This window comes from Triturus cristatus, chromosome 3_2 (genome assembly GCF_964204655.1).
Source record: "Triturus cristatus chromosome 3_2, aTriCri1.1, whole genome shotgun sequence".
Lineage (NCBI taxonomy): Eukaryota > Metazoa > Chordata > Amphibia > Caudata > Salamandridae > Triturus > Triturus cristatus.
The window spans coordinates 324,208,247-324,235,476 of NC_140584.1; the positions used below are offsets into that span (position 1 = coordinate 324,208,247).

The 27,230-nt window shown below is 44.1% G+C and overlaps 1 protein-coding gene across 1 annotated transcript in view; it reads left to right on the top strand.

Moving 5' to 3' along the window:
* The first annotated feature begins 3,410 nt into the window (after positions 1 to 3,410).
* The window catches only part of LOC146857284 (uromodulin-like), a 1,099,666-nt gene continuing 1,075,846 nt past the window's right edge, over positions 3,411 to 27,230 (top strand). The window contains exon 1 of the mRNA XM_085647029.1: positions 3,411 to 3,609. Coding sequence (XP_085503155.1) covers positions 3,411 to 3,609 — 199 coding nt within the window. The remainder of the gene's footprint in view (positions 3,610 to 27,230) is intronic.

The window sequence follows — 27,230 nt, forward strand, 5'->3', positions numbered from 1 at the left end:
CTGTTCGTCCGGGCGCTCCGGTCTCAGCCTTTCCCTATCGCGCACCCGCCGTTCTGCCGACTGGACATCCCGCAGTAACACTCTGCGCACTCCCACCACCTCACCAATGCATCGCCCCCGAATCACCACCTTAAAGGCGTCCCATTCTACCCCCAGGGATGACGCCGTACGGGCGTTAACTCGAAAATAGTCCTCTATAGCTGATCCAATGTTGGCACGAAACACCGGATCCTCCAGCGTGTCAGGTCGAAGTCGCCACGTGGGAATAGCCGGCCGCTCCCGCAACCAATGTAGGACTGTCAGCAAAGGATTGTGATCCGAGGTTGTCCGGGCCAGGTACTCACTGTGCACCATTGCCCCATGCACGTCAGGGGAGCTAAGGATTGAATCTAAGCGAACATGGAGATCGTGCATTGAAGAGAAATAAGAATAATCCCTCTCCCCCGGGTGATGTGCTCTCCAGGTATCAGTCAGTCCCCATTGTCTCTGCCAATCCCTCCGGACCTCTGCCAACCTACGCACAGGGGAGTCAACAAGGGGGGGATGGGAACGGTCCATGCAGACATCCGTGATGCAGTTAAAGTCACCCCCCAGGAGCACCGAGCCAGTCAACAAGGGGGCCAAGGCCCCAGAGAGACGTGCAAAGAATGAAGCCTGGTCCGTGTTGGGGGCATAAACACTTCCTATCACAATATCCCTACCATCCAGTCGCCCCGTCACTATCACATATCTGCCTTCTGGGTCAACCACTTGCCCAGTGGATTGAAATGGCACCCCCGCCCGCACCCAGATCAACACCCCTCTGGCAGAGGCTGAATATGTGGTACAGAACACCTGTCCCCGCCACCTCCGCTGCAGTGCCAGCCCCTCCTGTTTGTTCAAGTGAGTTTCCTGGAGCAGAGCTATCTGCACCCCACGGCGACGAAGGTAGGCATGTATCTTGTGGCGGCGAGACATACTATGCATCCCCCTAATATTCCAAGAGAGACATTTAATCCCTACGGCGGCAGCCATGACATGACAGCATTAGCACCATGTATCCAAGTTCCCCTTGCGACATGCTTGGTCCCACCCCCCCCATCCCCAAATCCCCAACGCTCCCAACTCCCACACCCCAGGATAGGTTCCCCAAAACTAGTCCCCATCCAAACTAAGAAAAACAACAACCTTGTCAGCTTAGAAAGTGAGACGTGCGCAGACCCAAAGCGGAACTCAGAACCCCCCGCCAGCCCTCCCCCGCTACATATATCAGGACCAGCAACAGCCCTGTGGGAGCCCCATTAAAGCCAGTCACTAAGGGTCAAATCCCCCACATGCAATGGGTCGCGGTCCCCTCACTCCTCAGTTCCGGGTTGCAACACAGATTGACCATCCTTGCCCTCCAGTCTCCGCTCAGCCGAACAATTCCGCCGTCTGCAGGGTTACCACCGGGAGCTCAGTGTCAGAATCCCCAGTCGCGCTGCCATCCAGGGAAACCTGTGAACCTCCCCTCGCTCGACCAGAAGAAACAGAGACCGGGCTGTTGCTACCTCTGCTGATCTCTACCACTGCCCGCACCGCTCTGTCCCGCTCTAGGCGTGGATCCGGCACCGAGGGCGCCCTTGTCGGACTCGCAGCAGCCGAATCTCCTCTCCCCTCAGCAGTCACCGGCGACTTCCGGCCCGGGCTCGTCGGGCGAGTTTCCAACCAGCTCCACACATCTTGCGGAGCGGTGAAGAAGTGCGTGCGAGAGCCATCCACCACTCTCAGCCTCGCTGGGAAGAGCATTGCGTAAGGAACCTGAAGCTGCCGCAATTTCCTCTTAACACCCACAAAGGAGGTCCGCTGCTTCTGAACCTCCCGCGTGAAATCTTGGAAGATCATCACCCTAGAGTTTCCAATCTGCAAGCGCTGTTTCTCTCGAGCCTTCTGCAGGATATGATCTCTGTCTCTGTAGTGCAGCAGTCGCACCACCAGCGGTCTTGGGGGTGCACCCGGCTTGGGAGGCCTCGCCGGGTCTCTGTGAGCCCTCTCGAGGGCAAAGAACGGAGACAGCCCCTCCGGGGCCACCTCGGCCCGAAGCCAGTCCTCCAGGTATCGGACTGCATCAGCCCCCTCCTCACGCTCCGGGACCCCCACTATGCGGAGGTTGTTCTGGCCTTGGGCTGTTGTACTGTTTTTGAGCCCACTGTTCGCCGGACCCGCTTCGCGGGTCCCGCTTCATTGGAATTGCCGCTGGGGAATCTGTGGAGAGGCTGTGCAGTCTGTGTTGTGCTGGGGCTCTTAGGCAGGGCTGCGAGCGTTTCTGCAGGGAGTCGGTCTGCCAGGAGTCCCTGCCTGGCCGATTGAGAACACCTGGCCCGCTCTCCATGTCAGCCCCGCCCCCTGCGTGTCACGTCTGATCTATAACAGTTGAGCTTACTTCCGCTGCGCGGGAGCGCGCGGGAGCGTCCTGGGAGAAGCCCGGGACAAGGGCGGGACCGTCTGTGGCCGTCAGGGGCTGAAGGAGGCTGGGCTGGGCCCGCTCTCTGACATTGCGCCCTCTGACCACTTGTTACAGTACGTTCCCTGTATCTAGAGACCTCGGGTGTTTGTTTATATAGTATTGTTCTTTTTAAAGCTCGTTGGCTGCAAAGTATGTCTTCTCCTTCAAATACCACTGCCCAGATCTCTACTCAGGCCGAGGTGGGGTCAGCCACTTTGGGTCCTCTAGACAAATACTTTAGTCGGGTAACCCTAGATATTGACAAAGAGATCGCTTTGGAGGAGAGGCGTGCCGAGCGTAGGTTATCTATTGAACTCCTTAAAGTTCCTTTGGAGAAACGGCCACCTCAGGGTTTCCCGGCATTGGTTCCTCCCCTGTCATCCCTAACCCTGCCAGCTGTACTGGAAATGCCTTACGCCTTTCCCCCTTCACCAGAGTTGTTGGCTGGCTCGTGTGTGGGTCACGATGTGCCCATTTTGCCTTCTACCTCGTCCATTATACTAACTGGTTTACCTACAGGGCAGGTGACCACTGCCCAACCGAGTGTGTCAACTCACGTGGCTAAAACTAAACCAAGTAATAAAAGAAGTGCTGCCCCGAAGAAGTGCTATCTTCCTAAACATCTGAGAAAAATAAGGAAGGTTGGAATATGTCTACGCCCTTCCTGCGAGTCTATTAGGGCTGGCTCTGGTGGGGTTAAGATTGTCAAAGACGGAGTTGTTCCGGCTAGTCCTGTATCTAACACGAATGACCCCTCAGCGATGGTGTTGACTGAGACCTTATCTTCTGCTCCACCCCTGCTCCACGAGTTGGAGAGGCTGATGAGGTCTCTCTTGACTCCTATTGAGGAACGAGTTAAAAAATTGGCTGATCGGTTAGATCCTTTTGAGCAGGCTACTCTAGATAACTTTTTTCCACCAAATCCCTAATCAAGTCCCACCCTAGGATGGGGGATAGTATCAATCTTCCGAAACCAAATGGTCAGGCAAATGGTGTGTCCATCGCTGAGCCTCCTCCCCCCGTAGTCAGCATTGCAAGTAGGCCTCAGTCGAAGGGACATATCCCCAAGACTAATTTAGATTTGTCGGACCGTCCAAGTAGTAATACCACTAAAAAAAACAAGCTGCCTGATACTGTGGCTATAGGTAATAAAGATAGCTCCAAAAGTGGCAATCCTGTATCTAATGGTTCCCAACCCTCACCAAGCATTTCAACACCTTGTCTTGGTGTTCCTGCTAGGGGTAACAATGACAGTTCCAAAACTAATAATACTGTATTGAATAGTTCCCAACTACCACCAAGTATTCCAACATCCGGTCCTGCTGCACCTGCCATTATCCTGCCTAACACCCTCCCGATGAAGGCACCCCATAGGATACCTCCTATGAATCTCACTCCAGATTCTTATCCTTTCGTGGCTGTCCTTACTAATGTACCACCTTTGTTGGCTGGGCAAAGAGAATCCTTCCAGATGCTAAAAAACAAGGTAATGCACTGGTTAAAGGTAAATAGACCACTGCCCGGGGAAGTGGACGGGCTGATTATTGGAGTGAGAAGGACAGACTGGACAGGTTGTACTCCTAAGCACTTGGGGGGGGGAGTGTATAGTTGTTAATTTTCAAGATCCTAGGTTGGCACGTCTGATCACGAAGCAAAATTGGGGCACAAGCAGTGGTGGAATTGGTGTTGTTGATCTTACATTCTTTTATCCAAGACCAACAGGTGTTCAATTTGGTATGATCAGTGAACTAGGTTGCTATAACAATCTCCCCTCCCCAGGGTTTGTTCCTTTCACTGTACCCATACAACGGGGCAACTTTTATAATGGACCAACGTACAATCGTTTTGAAGTGATGAAAGATCCGGGGTGGGTTTATTGACCAAATTCAGATTATTCCACGAACAGTAGGGAAGGTATGACCCGTTGGGATATATGTGGGGAGCCTGTGTTAACTGTTTTGACTAAAAATGTGGAACCAAATGAAATGAGAACTGGTTGGGAGACTGTGATTTTGGAGGAAATATGTGGGGAGTGTATTTACATTTCTGGGGACTCTGAAAATGAGGAACTAATTACACTTAGCACTGTTGGCACCCAGGAGGTTGATCACAACACTGAGGATACCACCCGAGAGAGGGAGGGATATGACGGAATCTTAACAAACGACTTTGGGATGTCCTGTGTAGGAGCAGTACCCATAGACGGCCCCAGTCTAGGGAAGTTTTTTTCATGGAACATCGCGGGGCTGAGTAGCAAGTTGATGTCCCAAAACTGGATGGATTTCGTCAATGGCTTTGAAGTTTGTTTATTCCAGGAGACATGGGCTTGTGACCCTATATTTCTTCCTGGTTACTTAAATTTTTCAATCCCGGCCAGTAGAGGCGCTAGGGGTCGACCGATGGGAGGCCTCACAATCTGGATAAGGCAATGTCTTCAAATAACAATCAAAGTGGTGGATTTGGGTTGTAAGGACATCCAAATGCTAAGAATAGCCTCAGAAAAGTGGGGAGGGATAGATATATACAACATCTATGCCAGGGGCAGTACCACTGGGATTTCACCCATTCTAGAGGCTTTGTCCACTTTTTTGGAATCGCAGTCCCTGGGTAACAAAGTTGTAGTAGCTGGTGACCTAAATAGGACTTTCGAACCATTGGATAGTTCGGATGATCCCCTAGGGCAAGAGGAGGATACGCAATGGGGTGTTCCAACTTTAAATCTGGCACCTGTTAAGCGGTGGACGAAAGATATATTACAACTGAATGCCATTTGCCTGGGACATGGGTTGAGAGCCCTAAATGGGAGGACGAAGGGCGATAGGGAAGGTGCCTGTACATTCGACAATGGTCATAACCAAAGTCGGATAGACTATGTCCTTTGCAGCCTCAATTTGTGGCAGTTGGTATGTGACATGAAAATCGAGGGTAGACTGGAAAGTGACCACAATCCCCTCTGTGTGACCCATAACTGGTGGATGGCCATATCAGGGAACCCTCAATTAAGTGACGGCCCAATGCCTATCATGGCTAATGACATGCGCAGACTTAACTGGCCGAGTGTATTGGCGAATGCAGAATCTATGGACTTTATAAGTTCCGAGGTGGATACTGCAATCGCTGCTATGGAGGCTGCAAGCCCCGTAATCCCAGGTTCTAGGGAAATAACGGACATACACAATAAACTCTTTTCCCTTTTAAAACCGCATTTCTTGTGGTCCCGCAAGATAAATAGGAAACAACCACCCAAACCAGCTAGGTGGTTCAATCATCAGTGCAGGGAAGCCAGGCTAAGCTTGGGACAGAGCAATCAGGAATAGGGACAGGGCAGCGATTAGCGAGGCTAGGAAGCACTACAAGGTTAGCGTATCGCTAGCAAAGAAAACATGGGACGAAAAGTATTGGGTAGAACTAAAGGAGGCCTCGGGGGCTAAGGATTCCAGGTTATTTTGGAATATTGTCAAGTGGGGTAGAGGTGGAACTCCAAATAAACCCGACAATAATGTCGCTGAGGGTGCCTGGGTGGATTATTTCAAACCCCAATATGCTGAGATTACCGAGTTTAAGGATGTGGAAGTAATTTCAGATGTATTCCCCACTGGGAATTTATTTTCCCTTAAAGAAACTGAAGTTGCAATATGCTCTGCCCAAGGGGGAAGGGCCCCGGGTCTAGATGGGATACCCTCTGATGTTTTTATAAACGATAAGGCGAGGTGGGCTAGGTATGTATTCCTTTTGGGAAATGCTATTGCGAAGGGAACGGCAGTCCCAGAGTTATGGAAGGGAGCAAATATTATACCCATATATAAAAAAGGGAATCGGTCCCTCCCGGCCAATTATAGGCCGATAAGTTTGATTGCCACTATCCAAAAAGTGGCAGGGAGAATGGTGGTAAATCGACTAATGGACTGGGTAGATGAGAACAGCGCCCTGTCCCCTTATCAGGCTGGTTTTCGGCGGGCTACAAGCACAGTCGACCAAGTGTTTCGCTTTGCTGTGCTGCAGTGGGGGACGGTGGTGCTCGGCGAGGGTAGCCTGTATGTTGCCTTTGTCGACTTGCGGGCTGCCTTCGACCTGGTACCGAGGAGAAAGCTCTGGGCAGTTCTGAGCGAAATAGGCCTTCCGGCTGAGTTACTCACTCTGATAATGAGGCTGCATGAGTGTAATTTCGCCAAAGCTCAGTGGGGTATGAATGGTGAATCATCTGCCGACTTTCTGATTGAACGCGGAGTACGACAGAGGTGTGCTATGGCCCCCCTGCTTTTTCCCCTATTTATTAACGGAATTGTGGCTCGGATGCTGGATGCCAGTGTCGATGCACCCTCGTTGGCGGGCCTCAGGGATCCGATCCTGATGTTTGCCGACGATACGCTGATTTTGTCTAAAACACCGGCTGGCTTGCAGCGAGCTTTAAACATCTTCGATCTTTTCTGTGGGGAACATGGCCTGGAAGTTAACGTGGGCAAGACCAAGCTGATGGCCTTCTCACCAAAACGTAGACCCCGGCCTAAAATACTTCCGAACAACTGTGAGCTTGAGGTGGTTACTGTATTTACCTACCTTGGGGTGCAGATAGCAAACAATCTAAAATGGTCTCAACATATAGAAAAGGCGGTCCTGAGGCATCAACAGATTTCGGGGGCACTTCGGGTGGAACACAAAAAGTCTAAATCAAAGCCTATAAAACCAGTCCTGGCAGTATATGATGCCAAGGCTATTGGGTCTGCCCTATATGGGGCTGAGCTGTGGGGTTTCGAGAGGCTTCTCCCCTTGCAAATATCGGAGAATAGGTTCCTTAGGAGAATCACGGGTCTCCCTCAGAGTACACCATTAATCCCGCTTGGTCTTGATTTAGGGAGAAGATCAGTTAGTGACCGAGCGTGATTGCGCCCGATTCTCTATTGGAGACGCCTCTGGACTATCCCAGAGATACGGCATTATGCAGAGGGGTTCCTTGCCATAATTAAAGCTGACACCTTTCATAAAATAGTCTGGTTAAAAAATCTTAGGACTGCTCTAGGTGACATCGGCCTCTCCAATCTGTGGGATAATCCATCTGGGGAACCCTTTCCAAGTAAAAACATAATTAAAAGCTTATATTGGGACTGGATAGATGGCAGATTCCGGAGTAGAACGAGATCAGACACAATGGCGGGGCGTTTCTTAGAAATCAAACTGTGTCCTGTATTGGAACTATACTGGGACAGTATTACTAACCCAGGGGATAGGAAGCTTTTCTTCCAGTTAAGATCAGGTGCCCTTCCTCTGAGATCACTGACGGGTAGGTGGAGGAGTTCAACCACCTCGTGCTGCCCGGTTTGTGGTGCAACTGAGGAAAATATAGGTCACTTTCTATTCCTGTGTAAAGCTTATGCCACCCCAAGAAGAGTTTGGTTAGCTCCTGTTTGTAGAAATCTAGGGACACCAGGGGTGTTGAGGCGCTACAAATTATTTGCACCACCACTGATATGCCTATTGTTCTGGGTACAGCAAAGTATCTGGGGTGGGCATGGTCCATTAGACGGAGGGCAATTTCTATTAATGTAATATAACTGGGGTAACAAGTAATCTCTGTGTAAATGTACACCAAAGATTTTTATTGTTTATGTATGCACAACTGTTTTAACAGTATGTATAAATAGGAACATTTTTAATGTGATGTATTTTAAATGTATGGTTGTGCTTTTATGAGTATATTCCTTGAAGAAAGCTTTGAATACATACAATACTCCACTGCAGTGAGAGGACAGCTATCATCACTCCTTGGAGGTGTGAGAAGTCATTCCCAAGATCAATCTCAATGAGCTCATTCATTTCACAAAGAGGCACCTGAAGGCTTTGATTTAAGGCAGCATGCAAGCGGCTTTAGGTGCCATGTTTGCAAGGAGATGTGGCTGTATCCAGTGGAGCCCATCAAGAAGCGCTCACGTTCCTCATCCCTCTTGGATTACTCATAGCTCTAGGATGTTTACTCAATTACATATTTGACCCGGTGATATTCAGGCAAATTATTCCCATTTTAGAGATTTTAACATGCCTTCTCTCGCACCTCTCAGTTGAGGCAATAAGTAATTGCATGTCCATATAACGAATTGCTGGTCAAACCATAACCTGGCCTTAGTGGTGAGAGAGGGCAAGAACTCTGTAAGCCAAAATCATGTCTAGGGCAAAAACTCCAAGCCTTTTGTAGACCCGGGGCCAGCCTGTTTCCAAATGTGAGAAGCTGGTATGTATTTTTAGGAATGCATATATGAAAAAACACAATTGAAATTGGTAACACAGATGGACTCAACAAATTCAGGTAAAACCTCGTCAGCAAATACTGTAAAATTGATGATTTAAGTATGATAATATTCAGATGGATTTGGGGATATGTTCTTTTGTCCTGCCTTACCCCCACATTATCTGCATACTGAATCAGTGGCATCTGCTACCCCCACAGATCGGACAGGGCATATCTTGTTCCCTGTAGATGCAACCCCAGGTCTGCTATATGTAGATTGTTTGGAAGAGGGGCCAACACACAACCCTGCTTCAAACCATGGTTGGTAACAATTATTTTCCTCACTCTACTGTCATCTTCCATGTGAATTTCTTCTTGTAGTTTATTGATATCACAAAATTGGTCCAAAGGCATTAGAGGACTTTACATGACAACCAGACGTTTTACATGACAGACAAATGTTACAGATGTTTGTAGGCAAAGGGAGGGTAAATGATTTGCTCAGAGTTGCAGAATGTTGAGCTGAGTCTGGGTTTTGAACCTGGTTCCCCAGTTACAAAGTCGTCAACTCTACCCATAGCAATTGATAGACCTTAAAAGTGTGTCTGGAATACTCCTTTATGTTAGTTTCCACCATGGTTTCCTGAACGATTAATGATGCAGAATACTGAAGTGAAATATAAAAAATATGAATAAAGAGGGACTCATGGGTTTTGACCTCTCTAAGTGCTAATATGTTTAACTGTATTATGTCAGCAGTCTCACATCCTTAACACAATCTTCTTTAGTAAACTGACAAAAGCTTAGCCTTCTTCACCCAGGCATTCAATTCTTCTAGTAAGGTCCTTGCCCTCTGTTTGATATCCATGTTTAGTAAGGTGATTGTAGGATAGTTACTAGGATTGTCTATCATCTTTTTTAAAAGTGGGGCGGAAGACTAGCCTAGCCAGGATTACGGAATGATTTGCTGCTCAAGGTAATTTGAAAACAGGATTGCTAATTGATGAGTCTGATAGTGGGATAGATAAGGATGGTATTGCACTATGCCAACTTGGCACAAACTCATATCCCTGCTGTGTATACTAGGATGGACATTTTTCTCAAACCAAGGCTGAATTCACAAATTCAATAACATTGCAATGACAGTGCAGTAGATTTTGCCTCACAGTAACAACAGAGAGGAATACGTCTGCAAACCATAAAGGTTTATTTGCAAACTAGTAAAGTTACAATCTCAATCAAATCAATTGGTCATAAATCAAAATACACCTCTGTACAGCGTACATGAACAGGATCCAAATAGTTCAATTTAATAATTGTGAGTAATAAGTTATTAACGGCAATATGAAAATCAAAACAAAGTCTTGTATGCATAAAGGAAACTCCCTAATACTAAGCTAAGATTGTGGGCAAGTCGGGAAAATTCAGAAGCAGCAGGTGTCTGCAAATATAGCAGTGAAAGAATATTCAAATGAAGGTTTCAATTAGAATGAGGAAGAATGTGCTTGCTATCGAGAGTAACTCTCTAAGTTTTAAAATAAGGAACATTGATCTCAAGACAGGGAAAAGAAACCCATCTGCAATGGTGGACAGGGGCAGGTGATCTAACTAACTAACAGGCTTCCCACAGTTTCATCCAAGTGATACATTCTACAGGTTCCTACAGAGCAGGAACCAATCAAATGCCTCCGTACTTTTACACCATCCTGATCAAAGATCCTCACGATATCTCACAAAGGAGTATTCACCTCCTCAGTTTCCATCCCACGTGGGTGCTCAAAATAACTGTCCAACTGGTTAATTGCTACTCTACGACCTTCCTACTGTAAGCCAACACAAAATAACATTTTTGTATTAGAATATGGTGACTCTGGTGCCAGAAACAAACAGCAAGAAGAAACACAACATTAATTTGAAAAATAGATTAAGGTTCTGAGAGCTATTAACGATAATGTCAAGATGCACACATGCTAAATATAGTTAAACGAAAACGTGGTTCTTTCTGTTTACTAAATCTACATATAAAACAACATTTACAACAATGTGTAAAATAATTACTAAATAATGTGTAAATCAAGTGAGCAACAGTTATGTGGGTTACAGATTAATGTATCATTAAGCACAAATAAATGATGGTGACACTGCGTCACCAAATCCAGAAGATTGGATCTGATTTCATATGTTTATTGGGATCCCATTCGGAATAGGAGGTACAGATGGACAAACATCCTTCAAAGTTGGAGAACCAAGTTCCTCAGAAACGTCTATACTGTAGCTGTTTGATGAAATTACTGCTCATCATGAAGCTCCTGAATTATAAGGATGACCTCTCAAAGTAAATCCATTACTCTGAATAGAGTTTTTCTCATGCTTATTTGTGCTGGCTTCTAATTTTGTTATTCAGGCCCAGTATTTATTCCATATCTTGACTCTGCGCCTATCTACTATCTAATTTAGACCCCTAAGCCCATTGGATTACTTAAATTCTTGTTTCGCATTCATTAGACCCTTTTTATGGCCCTTCTTCCGTCCTTTAGGGCAACTGACAATTTCATCTGTTCCTGAAACTTATTTTCAGAGCCATTCTGTTGATTTTCCATTATATGTCTCAGCTGTGTCGAACCAGGTAGTACTAGAACCCCTTTGTATACTGATCTTATTGAATCTTCAACTGATATATTTTCTGGTGAAAATAGTGGTATTGTGCACAGTTTTCAGCAAATCAACTAACAAATCACTCCAACAGAAGATTGGATTGGTTTCTGCACTATCTGGTATTAATGCAACAACCTGCTTTGTTTCCCACAATGGATTATTTTTCCAATGTAAGTGCTTTAGGGCCTCATGTAGGTAGCCAAATACCGGTCGGTAACGGGCGATTTTCGGTAATTATACCGTTACCGACCGGTATTTTGGCTTTAGGTATGTAGGGGGAGAATTTCTGTATTCGGAATTTACCGAATCGGTAAAATTACCGAATCGGTAAAATTACCGATTAGGTAATTTTACCGCTTCTGTAAATTCCGAATACAGAAATCAGATGTAGGGGGACTGTGTGGTGTGTGTGGGGATTCGTTATTTACCACCAACTAATAGTTGGTGGTAAATGAGGAATATGTGTGTAAATGCATTATTTTGCCCGTAGATGTGTGCAATGTGGCAGACACACATGCCCTCAGGGCATGTATGTGTGCCACATGTGCACACATGGCCGAATCAGGGGTGCAACAGGGTGTCAATGTGACACCCTGCCACCCTTGCATGTGCTCCCCCATTACAGAATCGGTATTTACCGATTCGGTAATGAGGCATACCTTCCCATCAATGGGAAGGTATGCCTCATTACCGATTCGTTAAATACCGATTCGGTAATTACCGAATTATTCCGAATCGGTAATATTTACCGACCAATTACCTACATAGCATTTACCACTTCATAAATACCGAATCGGTATGATTCGGTATTTATGAAGTGGTAAATGCCAGCCCACCTACATAAGGCCCTAAGTGTAGTAGGTTCCTCTAACCGTCCTAGTGTTCAGAGTATAGCAGGGTGGTGGCAGATGTGCATTATCAAATTGCATTATTGCTCTATTGTTATGAATGAGAATGTCTGAAGCCACACTAGTATAATCCAAAAGGCTCCCTCTTCTCCCTGCAAAGAGGGTAGCTCTTGCTGGTAATATCTGTTTGTAGTCTTCTGTTGAAACATATTAAAAGTACGGCTAATAGTTGAAACGAGATTAAGGGTGTGATTTAGATCTTGGCAGACGGGTTACTCTGTCTCAACGGTGACGAATATCCCATCCAACGACTTATAAATTCCATTATATCCTATGGAATTTTTCTTTCGGCAGATGGGATATCCGTCACCGTTGTGACGGAGTAACCCATTTGCCGAGATATAAATCATGCACAAAGTTACTATGTAACTAGGGTGAAACCGAGGGTCAAAGTTCTAACCTTGAAACTTACAAATAATATGTTGCTTTTGTGTATTCACCAAGTGTAACAACAAAACATTGTAGACCATTTTACAGTCACCAATCGCTTTGCCATCACTAAATACGAATAGCTACATGTGGCATAAGCCTGCATTGCTTAAGAAGTGATAAGAAGCAACCAGATATCCTGGAAAGTCACCAAGAAATAAACAAAGATGTAACAAACATGTTATTAATGAAGTAAAGCGAGTACATTGTGCTGCATCTAAACTATTCTCTGCAAACCAATCTAACAATTCTCTGTCCTTCTAGTGTGTTACAACTGTAGAATCACAGAAGTCGACAGAACATAGATTTTGCAGCTTTTTGTACTAAAAAGAACACAGAAAACAGCACTATTCAATTTTGAGCCTGTCCAACGGCCAACATTGTGTGCTGCCCAAATAGACCCATGTGTAATTCTCCAACAAGAACAACCACACCAACTCACCAAAATGATTTGGCATCCAAGATGAGTGAGGCAACATATTTTTCAATCTGATACTCCGTAATCAGAGATATCCCATGAAGTCTCCATAGTTCAAGACCAGCAGATAAATCGAAAGAAAAGTGCATCTCTGTTACTAATGGAACATGGAATGCTGAATTTAAGTTCTGAATCTCTCATAATTGTGGGTGCTGATTAAAAAGTGGTGGCTACGAGTTCATGCTTCTAAGACTCAATGAAGATAGCACAGGTAGTTTGAGGAATATTTGAGGTAGTGTGTTTAAAGCAGGAGATTGGTTCAAATTTTAGTGGTTTGAAAAAACTGGCCTTATAATATCTCTTATTTCCGGAACAGCAATTGTGGGTCTTCCTATTTTTATAGCCAATGTTGTTGAGGAGCAGATGGGGTAGATTCTTCTTTGTAAATTGTGCAGGGCAATGCTCCCATCAATGTGAGCTTCTTCCAGGTGAGCATCACTTGGGTTATTTAGCTTCTCCCACAGTGTGAGCTTCCTCCAGCAGTGCTCTCCATGTGAGCTTCCTCCAACAGTGGCCTTGGGCTTTGCTTCCACCAGCAGTGCCCTTGATCTGAGCTTCCAAGATCCATGCCCTCCCAATAAGCTTCCTGCTGCAGTGCTCTCCAACAGTGACCTGGGGTTTGACTTCCACCAGCAGAGCCTGCAATGTGACATCCCCATAGAAGTGCTCTTAGGTTTATCTTCCACCAGCAGTGCCCTCCATGTGAGCTGCCAAGAGCAGTGCCCTCAATTGGAGCTTTATCCGGGTGTATCCTCATTGTAAGGTACGTCTAGAAGTACCGTACTGGGTTTCCTCCAGCAGTTTATTCATTGTGAAATCCCTCCAGCAATGCTCTGAGTGTGAGCTTCCTATAACAGTGTGAGCTTACACCACCACTGCCGTCCTTGTAAGCTTCATGCAGCAGTGTTCTCAGTGTGATCCTCCTATCATAGAGCACTCAGTATAAACTGAGTGCGGCCATACCCTCTATCGCAAAAAGAAAGCTCCTGACATGAGTTTCGATCCAGTAATAACGATAATGTAAATCTATGGCATTTGTATCCTCCTTCGTACCTTCCAACAAGAGTCACTATTGCCCTCACTGTCCACTTTCCAGGAGTACTTTGAGTCCGGTTTCTTTGGCTTTACCCTTATGGTGAGCTTCTCTCAGCAGTTCCCCCACTATGAGCTCTCCCTATCACGACCTCAGTTTTATAATACTTTGAAAGTTGCTCTCGGAGCAAGCTTAATTTGGCTGTGCTCTCAAATGAGCTTCCTTCATTATTGCTCCGAGTAAATACATCCTCCAATCTTGCTAAAAGTGTGAACTACATGAAGAACAAGTTGTTAAAATTATTATTATTAATATTGTTTTAGTAGGTGGAGACAAAGGAGGAATTGTTTTCGTAATGCGATGCCCTGAAGTATGCATGTTAAAAAATATACTTGGTTCAAGCCAGTTTATCTTTATCACTTTATACTTGTTTATTTATTTATTTGGTGTTTTATATAGCGCGAACTTGACCCTAATAGGGTATCAGAGCACTTTACTTTCACATAATGTTTTCCACTGATAACAACATGAACACCTTGCAATTTTCAGTAAACCTAATCATTATACAGTAAGTTACTAGCAACAGTTATGCTACAAAGTCATACATTAGTTGTACATTGAAGTGTGATAGAGACATTTGTGCATGACATACAAATTTACATAATCAAAATAACGTTAGTGGTCGATGTGTGGTAGTGTCTCGATTAAACAAGAAGGTCCTCTGATAATGACCGGACTGCTGAAGTTATGACAGGAATCTGCTCATAAGAAAGGTTTTGGCTGCGTTTTTAAGAGCCGCGATGGACGAGATTTTTCTAATGTTATGGGGAGAGCGTTCCAAATTCTTGGTGCTGCACCAGAGAGAGCTCGATCTTAAGTATGTTTCTTTCGGAAGAGGGCCCGTTTTAGTAATAGATCTCCATGACTCCGGGAAACCCGGCAACCTCCTGATATAGTGATTTTCTGATCTAGGTACATGGGTGTATTGTAATGTATCCTTTGTGAGTGATATATGCAATTTTTAGCTGTATTCTTGCTTCGTAGGGCAGCCAGTTGAGCGCTTTCAGATGAGGGGTGATGTGGTCGAATTTTCTGGATCCAGTTATAAGTCTTGTAGACGCATTGAAACAGGCTTTTAGTGGGGCTGTTGAAATCTTAGGAAGACCAGCTAGTGTTGTGCAACCGTATTTAATCCTTGATATGACTAGTGCCTGGACTGCAGTTTTAAGGTCTGCATTATTTATGAAAGGTTTCAGTTTTCTGAGGTAGCTTAAATGGAAGCGGGCATTTTTTGCCATCGTGTTGATATGTGCAAGCATGTTCAGGTTTTTGTCTAGCATAATGCCCAAGGATTTGGTTGAATCTACAATCCTCGGGATGCAGTTTAGCGCTGTGATTAGTTTGGCCCACTAGGTGATATTCGTGGTGCTTTTCTGGGGGAAAATCAAGAGGAATTCAGGTTTCGGTGGGATAAGATTGAGGTGATTACTGGTTAGCCAATGGAAGGTTTTCTTTAATGCCTGGTTCATGATACCGATCTCTTTTATCGATGTAATGTTTATGTAAACGTGTGTATCATCAGCGTACATGTGGAAGGAGATGTTTGCTTGCTGTAAGATATCAGTGAGTGGCTATACAAACAAATTGAATAGAGCAGGGGATAGTGTAAGGCCCTGTGGCACCCCAATAAGATTTCTGTATGAAGCAGATAAAGTTTGGTTCACTATGAATTTTTGCGATCTGTTTTCTAAGAACAAATTGAACCACTTTAGGATTGTACCCTCTAAGCCCATCCTTTTTTTCAGGCGATCTAGCATTTGGTATAGTTTACAGTGTCAAATGCTGCTGAAAGGTCAAGCAGGTTTAGAAGACAGGTTTCGTTGCGGTCGAGGGCAAGTAGACCATTGTCCACGATGTGCAGAATTGCTGTTTCAGCGCTATGGTTCGGTCTAAATTCTGATTGGAAGTCATTCAGCAGTTTGAATTTAGAGATGTGTTGGCTCAGTTGTTGTTGTACACATTTTTCCAGGACTTTGGCTAGCATGGGAATATTTGTTACTGGTCTGAGGTTGTTCAGGTCTGCGGGGATCTCTGTTGTTTTTTTTTAAATTGGAGAGCCCTATTTTTAGGCGGTCAAGATAATCTTTGCGATATCTGTGTCAGAGACAGGCTTGAATTCGGATGTATGACGTTACAACGCATGCTGTTACAACGCATGCTGTTACAAGGAAAGTTTTACAACGCAAGTGCATTGACAACGCAGGACATTACAACGCAAGTCTTTACATCGACTTGCACTAGATGGCGTGCTAACATTAAAAAAGTGTAATTTACTATTCCAACTCCAGTCCACGTAACAGTAGGGAAGGTGTTGGGATAGTAAACTACACTATTTTTAAAGTTAGCACGCCATCTAGTGCAAGTCGATGTAAAGATTTGCGTTGTAATGGCCTGCATTGTCAATGCACTCGCGTTGTAACAGTTTCGTTGTAATGGTAGTGCGTTGTAAAAGTTGCGTTGTAAAGGTTGTTCCCCCTTGAATTCTGACCATATACCATTATTTTTTGGTCTTTCCAGCACTGGTTGAGAATGAGGCTTGGCTAAGGTGTTCTTCTTGATTGAGGGGCAATCCGCTGCCTTTTTGAGCTCCATCTCCATCTATATGGCTTTGGCTATAAAGAAGGAGGAGAATTCTTTTCTGCTTATATTTGATTTTGCAGCTGTTGGCGCAGATTTGGCCGTTTTATTGGATTGAGCTTTTAGAAGAGTTTCCTCAGTCTGTTTTTTGCTTTATCCAGTTCTTTTCGAAAGAATTTTTTTTTTTAAATTTCGAATGCTTTTATTGTAGACCTTTCTGGCCTGTCTTAGTAGGGTTAAGTGTGGTGAGGAAGGGTGTTGTCTCCATTTCCGCTCTGTGAGTCTGAATGATCGTCTTTCTTCATTGAGTGAACCGGTGAACCAAGGGTTTTTATCTTTGTCTGGGACCCTTTTGAGTTTGAATGGGTCTATGGTCTCAATTATGCTTGTCATTGTATTAGTGTAGTATTTCATGAGGTCATTGACGTCTTCCTGGTTATTGGGAGGTTGCAATTCTCCCTCACAGCGTGCTGCGTAACTTTCCATATTGAGCCCTTTGGTGTTGCAAATCCATTTCCTGGGTTTTATTGGTTGTGAGGAGGTCTTCTTTTTTATGTGGGGTATTTGGAAGGTAATGATGTGATGATCGGCCCAGTCGCAAGGAGTGATCGCGAATTTGACTACAGCTTTTTCTTTAGAGATAATCCCATCTAGGGTGGAGCCTTTCGAATGGGTTAGTAGGTGGCATTGTTGGACCAGCGATTGCTCTACAAGGAAGGTTTTGAGTAGATTGATCTGATTGTCAGTATGTTCCCCCCAGTGAAGATTGAAATCTCCTAGGAAAATATCATTAGAATGGGGAGTAGAGTTTGCTATGATAATTTCTATCAGCTGGTCTATGAACATGGTGTTTTTACAGTGAGGGTGGTAAAATGCGTTAGGTTTTCAAGTTTGATTATCTAAGGATCTTAATGACAGACCGAGATATTCACAAGACTCTAAGGGGTCTGATTGTACTTTTGTAATGACTATATCAGATCTATGCATACAAGCTATGCCTCCGCCTTTTTTGTTTGGTCTGTCTAGTCTCACAATACAATAGTTCGAAGGGACTTATAGATCTAGGCATGGGGAGGATGAATCAAAGAGCCATGATTCTGTTAGAATAGTTATGTCTATTTCCTGGTTTAAGATGAGGTCGACTATGTCAGCGGCATGTTTCTTTGCTGATCGACAGTTGAGTAGTAGACACAAAATAGATTTTTGTGGTTTGATGTAATGATTCTTGCTTTTCGGGAATTAGTATCAAATTTTTTAGGGTATTGAAGTTTGGCCTTTTAAGGCTAGTCTGTGCAGTTCTGCTTGCGTTAATTGGGACTGAATGAGATATTCGTCTAACTTATTGGTAAGATTGGGGAAAGGTTCATATGATAGCACAAGGGTTTGTATCTCAATGTCTAGATATCTGAGTTGATTGCGAGAGCGGTATGGTCTGTTTGTCACTGCCATTGGGATAGATTTTAAATTTTTATGGGTATCGTAATCGGATTTCTGTAGGTGCTTCAGTTTTAAAAGACATTTTTCTGACAAGAGTAGTAGGTTCTTCATATCCCTGATAGCTAGTTGCATGGCTTTGTAAGTTTTGCTCGATTGGGAGCTGAGATCATCATACTCCGTACTGGGTTGAAAAGAACTGAGGTTATCAGATTCCATGCCAGATTGCTGAGAGACTGGAGGTAATATGGGTGACTCTGTTGGTATGTTGGGATAGATTGTCTCTTGAGGGTTTGGGCTACAATTGGGTTTATCTATGCATATTTTCTTATATCTTGTTGCTGTTTCGCAGTTCTTAGAGCCTGTCCTATGAGTACATTTCCAGTTACCCTGGTCAGTGCTTGCTGACTCCATCCTAACGACATTTTCCAATATAGGGGTAGGACCTGTGTTAGGGCTTGCTTTAGAGCTATGGGCTCTGTGGTTAGTAGGGGATAAGTTTAGGTAAATGTGGGCTGTTACACTTAGCTATGTAGCTTCTGGATTCTGTTTTCGACTGTTGGGGCTCTGTGGTGGTAATATTTTCTATCTTGGCAGATTGAATCCTGAGCGGGGAGATGGCTTGCGATTTATTGTTTGGCAGGTTTATTGAGAGAGGGTGGTTAAGAACGTGTTCTTTTAAGGTTGAGAAATATTCGTCGAATCGTTCTAAATCTTAGTTGCCGGCTTGTATGAGAATTGTGCCAGTCTTGTAGCATGTTATATTCAGTGTGTCTCTTAGTTTTCGAGAGGGTGATGTTAGCATCTTAATGCCGTAAGGAATGTTTCTTACTTACTGAACCTTCAGCACACTATTTAGGGTGTTGCGCCATTTAGCCATTTTAGTAGTGTAAAATATTAGGTCGTTAATGATGGCACCTTTTTTATGTTGAAGGAGGGGTCTGAGATTAAGGTTTCTGGGTTTTTTCTAAGTGAGCTGTGTTTAAAGGATTTGGTGGTGTTTTTGGAGAGATTAGGGTGGTATGAGATTGTATAAGAGTTCCTTCCTTCCTTTTTCAGATAGGTCATGATTATGAGTAATAATTACAGTCTTTATTACTCTTGAGTTCTCAGTACTGTGTCTGTTTTGTGACGGGAGGTAGAATATACAGATATCTTCTATTATATGTTTCCACGGTTGTTTAGGGTCTGTGATGTAGGATATACACTGACAACTGATGCCTCCTTGAGTGGGAGCTAATCCAACGTGCCAACGTGCCTACCTTAATGTTGTTGTGGCATAGATCTGTTTTAGCCTTCCTTGGTTGTAAAGATCTCATCCAGGCAGACCTGGTTCTACAATCGGCTGGATTCCTAATGGCGAGTGTATTCTTTTATGATTGTTCTTATTATGGTTGCTCATAGTAAAGTAAGGAAATTGAATAGCACTGACCCCTCCAAGATGGCTGCCATCCACGTAAGAGGATTGCATCCTTTTTCTATTTCCATTGAAGGAGAGCTAACAACCTATCCAAGATGGCTGCCATCCTAGGGAGAATGTTGTTCCCTATTTATATTTCCATGGCTAATGTGTTTATGAACCATTGAAGAGGGCACTGGTTACCTCTTCTATTTCTAGTGGTATACAAACTTATTTATGACAAGACCCATTGATTATAACAAAAAAAATATTCTGATTCCACCCTACCCCTTTTCTCTCTGCTTTTTCCTCCTTGTCTGTGACCTCTCTTCCTGTATTTCTGATTTGCCTTCTCTTTATTATACCGCTCTTCCCTTTACTCTCAACCCATGCCTTCTCTTCTTTTTGCCCCGGTTTCCTTCTCCGAATCCTTTTCCCACTAGCTCCTCTACACTCTTCACCCTTCTTCTACTGCTCTCAAACCTCCTATTCCATTTTAGAGGGGTGCACTGTTGTAGGCATGGCTCTGTGCAGGTGTCTGGAACAGGTTTGCACAGCACTACAAGCATGTGGGCATCACCCACCCTAAGAGAATGTGGGATGTGGAGGTCAGACACTTCACCCCCAGCCAGTCTCAGAATGCATCTGCGTCCTACAGCAGGAGTCGTAGAATGGTCACCTGTAGAAACTCACTAGCAGACACCCGTCGCTGTTGGTGGGTTCCAATAGGCGAGCTGCTTTGGGGAACTGGGTTGTCCAGTAGATGCAGACTATAGTCCCAAGAACAGCATAGGCCCATCTGTGGCCCAAGCAGGGAAGTGGTGCATCTGCGACAAAATAATAATTAGTCCACAATGATAAGGCTTTGTCGAGGGAGTGGCAAGGGATCCGAACAGGCACAACTATAAAACTGTGGGACGTCCTTCGAACTGTATTTTTTCATCACCAGGATTACCTCCCACGAGACAATGTAAAGAGCCCCAGTGGGCATACATAATTGCTGTGCTGCCCACTAGCAACCACCGGCTCAAATGAACACCTGTGTGTAAACAAAGGATGGAAGTCTAAGCCTTCTTTACGAAGACTCAAACTAGTGATATTCGAACCACATTTGTTGTGCGTGTTAATTCACTGAGACATCCTGTCTTCTATCATTGGTGTTTTTATATCATCTCCTAGTTTCTTAGCCAGCCTTTATATCACCTCAGAGACCTTCAGCAAACTCTGGAAGAACCTTATCCAACCCTGCGATATGCGATTGCTTTAGTCAGAGTCACTTGACCAGCCTTGAGACAATCTCAGCCAACTGTCACACAGGCCTTCAGATCCACTATGCATGTACTCAAAGTTTGTCAAACACATTACTGGACCTCCACTCTCTACAGACAGGTTTACACGGCCTTCAGCCTACAAAAATGTATCATCTGCTGGCTCAGAGGGCACTAGATACCCTAAGCACATCCCAAGAGACCCTTACCTAGCCCCGAGAAGCACACATTGCTGGCTCCTCACATTGCCACAGGCCTACCATGCTAGCAGCTAATACCGCTATACACTCCTCTACTGATTTCTGGATCCTGTCTCACAGCCCCACTTATGCCTCTTCAAGCTCTCAGGCCCTTACATAGCCTCAGAGTACCCCTGCTAGCCTTCAGGCCCTCACTTTGACTCTCGGTCCCTTTTTGCCGTCTTCATAAACGTCTGACCCGGACTCCCCGCTAGCCTGTTCTCAGGCCCATGCATTCAGTGCGCTGTTCGACATTTCACTATATGCTGCTCCTATGGCACCACCTTTGCTTCTGTCACATTCTGCAGCGTGAGCTCTGTCGAGGATACCTTGGCACCACCCGTTGCAGCAAGCGTTATAAACACAGGCCATATATTAGCAGCAATGCATGTAATCAGCAGAGCACCTGTTGAAATCCTAGTACTGATGTACAGTGGATTCCTGCCATTCTTACTAAGATCCTTATGTAACCTGCAGGTCATCACTTCCGACCTTGTGAAGTAGTTCAATAGGTTATGTGCCTGCTGCAGACATTTGCACTTGGATTGCTTGGATATGTTTAAAATTCTATCATTCAGATGTTGATATAACATAGGCCATTAGTGAGTGGTAATCTTAGTAAATGACAATATTAATTCAGTTTGTATTGTGTTCTTCATGAAGATTACATCTCTCTCTTTTTCTCTCTCTTTCCCAAAGTGTATCTTTGTCAATGTTTGTTGTTAATATTAGTAATTTCATGGATGTATGAGTAATTTAATGTTGAATACAGCTGTAGATAGATGTCATGGTGCTTTTTATTTAAAAAATCAACGCAAGGCGTGCATGCAATTCAGGGAGACTGTCTTGAGTTCAGGGAGTCTTGCGAGTGCTAAAATTGCCCATTGAGACCCGTGGTCAAAAAAGAGCATCAGGGGACCTATTAATCCAGTTGAGATGTAATGAACATTACCGCTAAGTAAGTGGGCCATTACTGCCTCATCTACCTGCTCCTCATTCCAGTCCTTAACTGTGAAAATTTACTAAGCAGAAAATTGCACCAACACTTAAGATGCTCAACAATATTTTATAATTTAGCAATTGCATTGTTCTCGTTTTCAAAACTATAGAACTAAAAGGACCTGCAGTATCTGAGAATTGTAATGGGTAATGTTATCAAAGGTCTGGTGGGATGATAATGTCACAACTTTACCCATTGCGGGAACAGATGCCCTACCTACTTGTGCCCAAGAAACTGCCACTCCTCTGGTAGGCCACCCCGGGTGTTAGAAGAAATGACCTACCGCACTGATTTATATGCCTGAGTTATTGACTGGCTAATCCATCTACTGATTGTTTAATTTGAGACCTTGCTCCCCTTATTTGCTGACCCATAAGACACAAACAGCAAGATGGACGTTCTTAACTCCTCAGTTCTGCTTTGATAGAGAGACAACACTCTTTTAGCATCCAGTGGAGAAGGAACACCATCTGTTTCTGAAAGAAGAATTGGTAATCAGCGGCGGCTCCTTCGCAATAGCGAAGGAGCATCGCCCCGCTGGGAATAAAAAAATAATACAATATTAAAACAATGTAATTATAATTTTATTTTTCACTGGCAGCCAATGCTGCCGAGTCAACGGCGGGCCGGACAATCCTCTCAACACTAGCCAGGGATCAAAAGGAGGAGTGGGGGTGGCGCACTAGTAAGTGTGCATGTCAGTTTGGCCGGCCGTCCTAGGCTGAGCAAACAACATGCACACTTTTTAACAGCTAGGTGGCAAAAATGGCACAAGCTCCCAGTCCCTTTGTGAGCGCCTAACCAGGCCGTTCAGACCAATCCAGGTTAAAGAAAAACAATGGTTCTGTCGGGGAGATCAACTGATTTGCACCAGGTACTTAATACATTAAAGGAAATATGTTTTAGTCATATACCAAAGTAACACACCAAGAAAAAGCAACCAATTTATGCCAGAGAACAAATTTCTTTACTTTGTATTTGTATATATGCAAATCAATAAAAAGGCTGTCTGTGACATGAAACACATACGGCGAATGAGCCAATGGCTGTGTGGTACAATTAGTGACTGGTAGTAATATGTGACAAAGTGCTGTACATGGGTGACATAAATAACATATATATAACACACAAACAATATTTAGCATCTAAGTCCACAACTCATTGCATAAATCCGAACGGAAGATATGATTTTCTGTTCAGGTCAGGGAATTGTGTGGACTAATTAAGACAACAACGTCGACGTTTCGACCCTTAACGGTTAGTACAGATTAATAAGCATCAGGACAGGGGGGAGAAAGATGACAGCCTGTTGAATAATAAATAAATGAGTGAGAGGTGTGTATACTAGGTGTGGATAAAGCAAGAGGTGCAGTAGCAACGTCATGCTTACCAAACAACTTGAAGTCCTATATTATATATATATTTTTTGTCCTCATTCGCCAATACCCATAACGTGCTGACTGTCTATGCATTCCCTTTTATCAATAGGCTAGGATGACGTGGGCTCTTCCCTTGGATTCTCTCGATGCCATCAGCCCGAAGCCCAGAGGGGTGTGTTTTCAGACCAAAAAGCACTTCCCATCGATTGATTTGGGGAGGTTCGGTATCACTCCAGATTGTTCAAAAGACCCTGCGGACCCTCTCAATGCTCATAAACCATGGGCATATCCAGTTTGGTCCTAGGAGTGTCCAATTGGCATAATCATAGGACCATAAAAAAACAATAAAAAAATAAATAAAAAGTCCTATATTATGTGCATCCAACTTTGCAGCAATATTCAGGGAGGTGTCAGCCGACACCTCCAACTCACATCCATAGATTGTGGTTCTAGAAATAATGCAAAGTATTTAGTAAATTGTGGTACAGTTTGTGTGCCACAAAGCAATTATCATTGACTGTGTGTGATAGGGTTAAGGCACGGTCAGATGCCTACATACCGGTTTGAGTCATAAAGATCTTTCTGCACCAGCCGGTGGAAATGAATAGTGTGAGGCGATCAAATGACTGTGGAGGCAAAGAGGGCAATCAGTACAGATACTAAACCGCTCATAGATTGCATTTATTCTTTCACACATCCGTGTAGATATAGTAAATGAGCCGTCAATGTGTACCCACGTACGCCTAGGAGAAACACCCTTCCCTTGCACTCGAAGTAGTGGTGTCATGCTGGGAGCGGAAACCAAAACCGCAATGAGCCAAAACCATTACTTCATAACGTCTTACCAACCCAACTGTTGGGTGGGTGCAATTAGTACTGTACACAAGATGGCAGTGAAGGCATATGTAACTATTTCACGTGATCAGGTATCATCTATACAGGAATGTGCCCGAAGTCGATTTAAATACAGAAGCGCAGTGGAGCATTATAATGTGCATCCCATACTCGCCAATACGAGGTTAACGCGACTTCTGTGCTCAGCGAGGGGGCCAAACGAACATGCTAGCTTACTTGAGAAAGGTTAAGAGAGACGTCCTCGTTCGTCCGTATCCGCTTAATTGTGCGAACGCGGTCAAGGAGAATGTCAGTATTTGACAATTCTCGTGTGCCCGCGTACGTGCCAGAGTGAAGGTGCTGGCGGGTGCAGCAGCTAAATTGTTTGGCGTATCTCAATTCTTCAAAATCCGGCCAGGATTTCAAGTAGTGGAATGGATTTCTCAAGTTATATCGCACACTTTAGACATGTAACATCCATTCTGTTAACAAACCCTGATACATTAACCCTGGATAATTGCGGAGACAATGTACATATTAACCTTCAAGTAAAATACACACGCTATGGATAATTAGTGAACTTTGAACATCCATAATGCTCGTTTTAACTAGCCGATATTTTGGTAGGAAGTTTAAACATTGAGCATAGTAATACAGCATTGTACACATATGATAAACCGTAGCTCTGATATCATGGAGTGCATTCAAAGCACATCCCACAATTTCAATGTATAACATATGCTGTCTGGAAATGAAATAGTGCACAAGATTAACCAATGAAGCATTACAAAGTTTACACCCTAAAACAACGAAAGTTTCATACTTGCCAAGGGGCATTATTATATATTTCTACATACCAATTCATCTGTTATTCATACATGGATCAAAGAATAGATCTAATAAGGTAACATGGGTTAGTCAGCAGGTTCAGGAGTAGTTAGACTATGAGTTATAGCCTGCCCATCTGTTTACATGTTATGTGAAGCCCTAGGCTTACAGGGGTTGTTTTAAAAAAATATATATAGTTATAGCCTGCCCATCTGTTTACATGTTTCCTCCTGCTCGTTTAGTCCTTGGCTCACAGCATCTAGGATATGGATCCAACGGCACTCTTTGTAATTCAAAGAGGTGGTAATACTGCCACCCCTTGGATGCAAGGTGATTTTTTTCCAGAACCCACCATTCAAGATGGTCGGCAGTATGTCCCGCACTAGAATATTGTTCAACCATTGGGGCTCCCTTATTTGATTCTTCTAGTATGTTGCAAAATCCTGTTTTTAACTTTTTGTGTGGTCTGTCCCACGTAGATCTTTTGCCAAGGGCATCTGATGGCATAAATGACGTTCTGAATGTTGCAATTCGTGAATTGAGTAAGATCATAAGTTTTGCCTCGGTGCATGAATGTGGATCCTGTTAGAGTCAATATTTCACGCCTTGCAGTGGTCGCATCTATGGTGGCCTGTTACTGGTGGTAAGTGTAATTGCTATCTAATATCTGGTGCAGGCAATGTATCTAAATAAGAAGAGACCACATAGTCTTTCACATTTTTGGCACGTGTAAAGGAGAACATAGGTTCTTCTGTCATGTTGATTTTGGTTCCAACAAGAGTCCAATATTTTTTTATTACTTTTTTTATGTCATGACTTCTGGTAGTAAAGGTGATCACACATATTAGTTTGTCCAATTTTTCATCATGGGTGTGCACTTCCAGAAGGGATTTTCGGGGTCTGTACCATGCCCTCTTCCTTGCTCTGTTCAGCAGTCCCTTTGGGTATCCTCTTTCCCTCATTTTGGAGATTAAGATGTCAGTTTCCTTAAAGAAATCCTTGCGTCTGGAGCAATTGCGGCGCAACGTAAGAATTGCCCGTAGGGTGATGTGAGTTATATTTTAGGAGGGTATTGAGGTCTGTTGGTTTCTTATACAGATTCATCACAATTCTGTCTTATTCAATTTCCAGTGTGAGGTCCAAGAAGGGTATTGAGTCTGTGTTGTAAGACATAGTACATTGGATGTCCTGTGAGCTCACATTCAGCCATGTTATAAAATCAGTCAGTTGATTTTCAGTGCCTGTTCATATCATCAAAATATCATCTTCGTAGCGCTTCCATATAGTGATATTGTCAAGGAAGGGATTCAGGTCTGTGTAGATGTGTGGTCGTCAAAGCTGTCCATGAACAGGTTAGCCAGACTTGGAGCGAACCGAGCTCCCATTGCTACTCCTTTGCATTGATAGAAAAATGTGTTTTTAAAGATAAAGTAGTTCTTCGTCATGGCAATTTGTAGGAGGTGTACTAAAAATTCTGTAGGGATACACCGTGGTGAAGGACGCTTCTCGAGGACGTTCCTGATGACCTCAATCGCTTGTTCCTGTGGTATGCTGGTGTATAGAGAGCACACATCAAGTGTCACGAGAAAATGTGATAATTTGTCGAAGGGCTGGTTCTCAATCAGTTGGATAGTGTGCATAGTGTCACAGGGGAAAGATCCTCTCTCCACAAAAAATGGCTGTAGGAAGCTATCTATACATTGATTTAGAGGCTCCAAGAGGGATCCACAACCAGAGACAATCGGTCTCCCAGGTGGTTTTAGTAAATTCTTGTGTATTTTAGGGATGGTGTATATAGTTGGGATCCTGGGACTAGTTTTGTTGAGGAAATTAAATTCAGTTCTGAGAGAAATACTTCCGCAAGGCCCTTGCCTTTAAGATCTTGTATTAGCTTCGATATTTCCTTAGTAGGGTCTCGGTTGATGCGGGTGTAACTGGTCTCATAATTCAGTTGTTGGTCGATTTCCTCTATGTAATCCTCAGTGTTTTGGACAACCACTGCGCCCCCTTTGTCCGTGGTCTTTA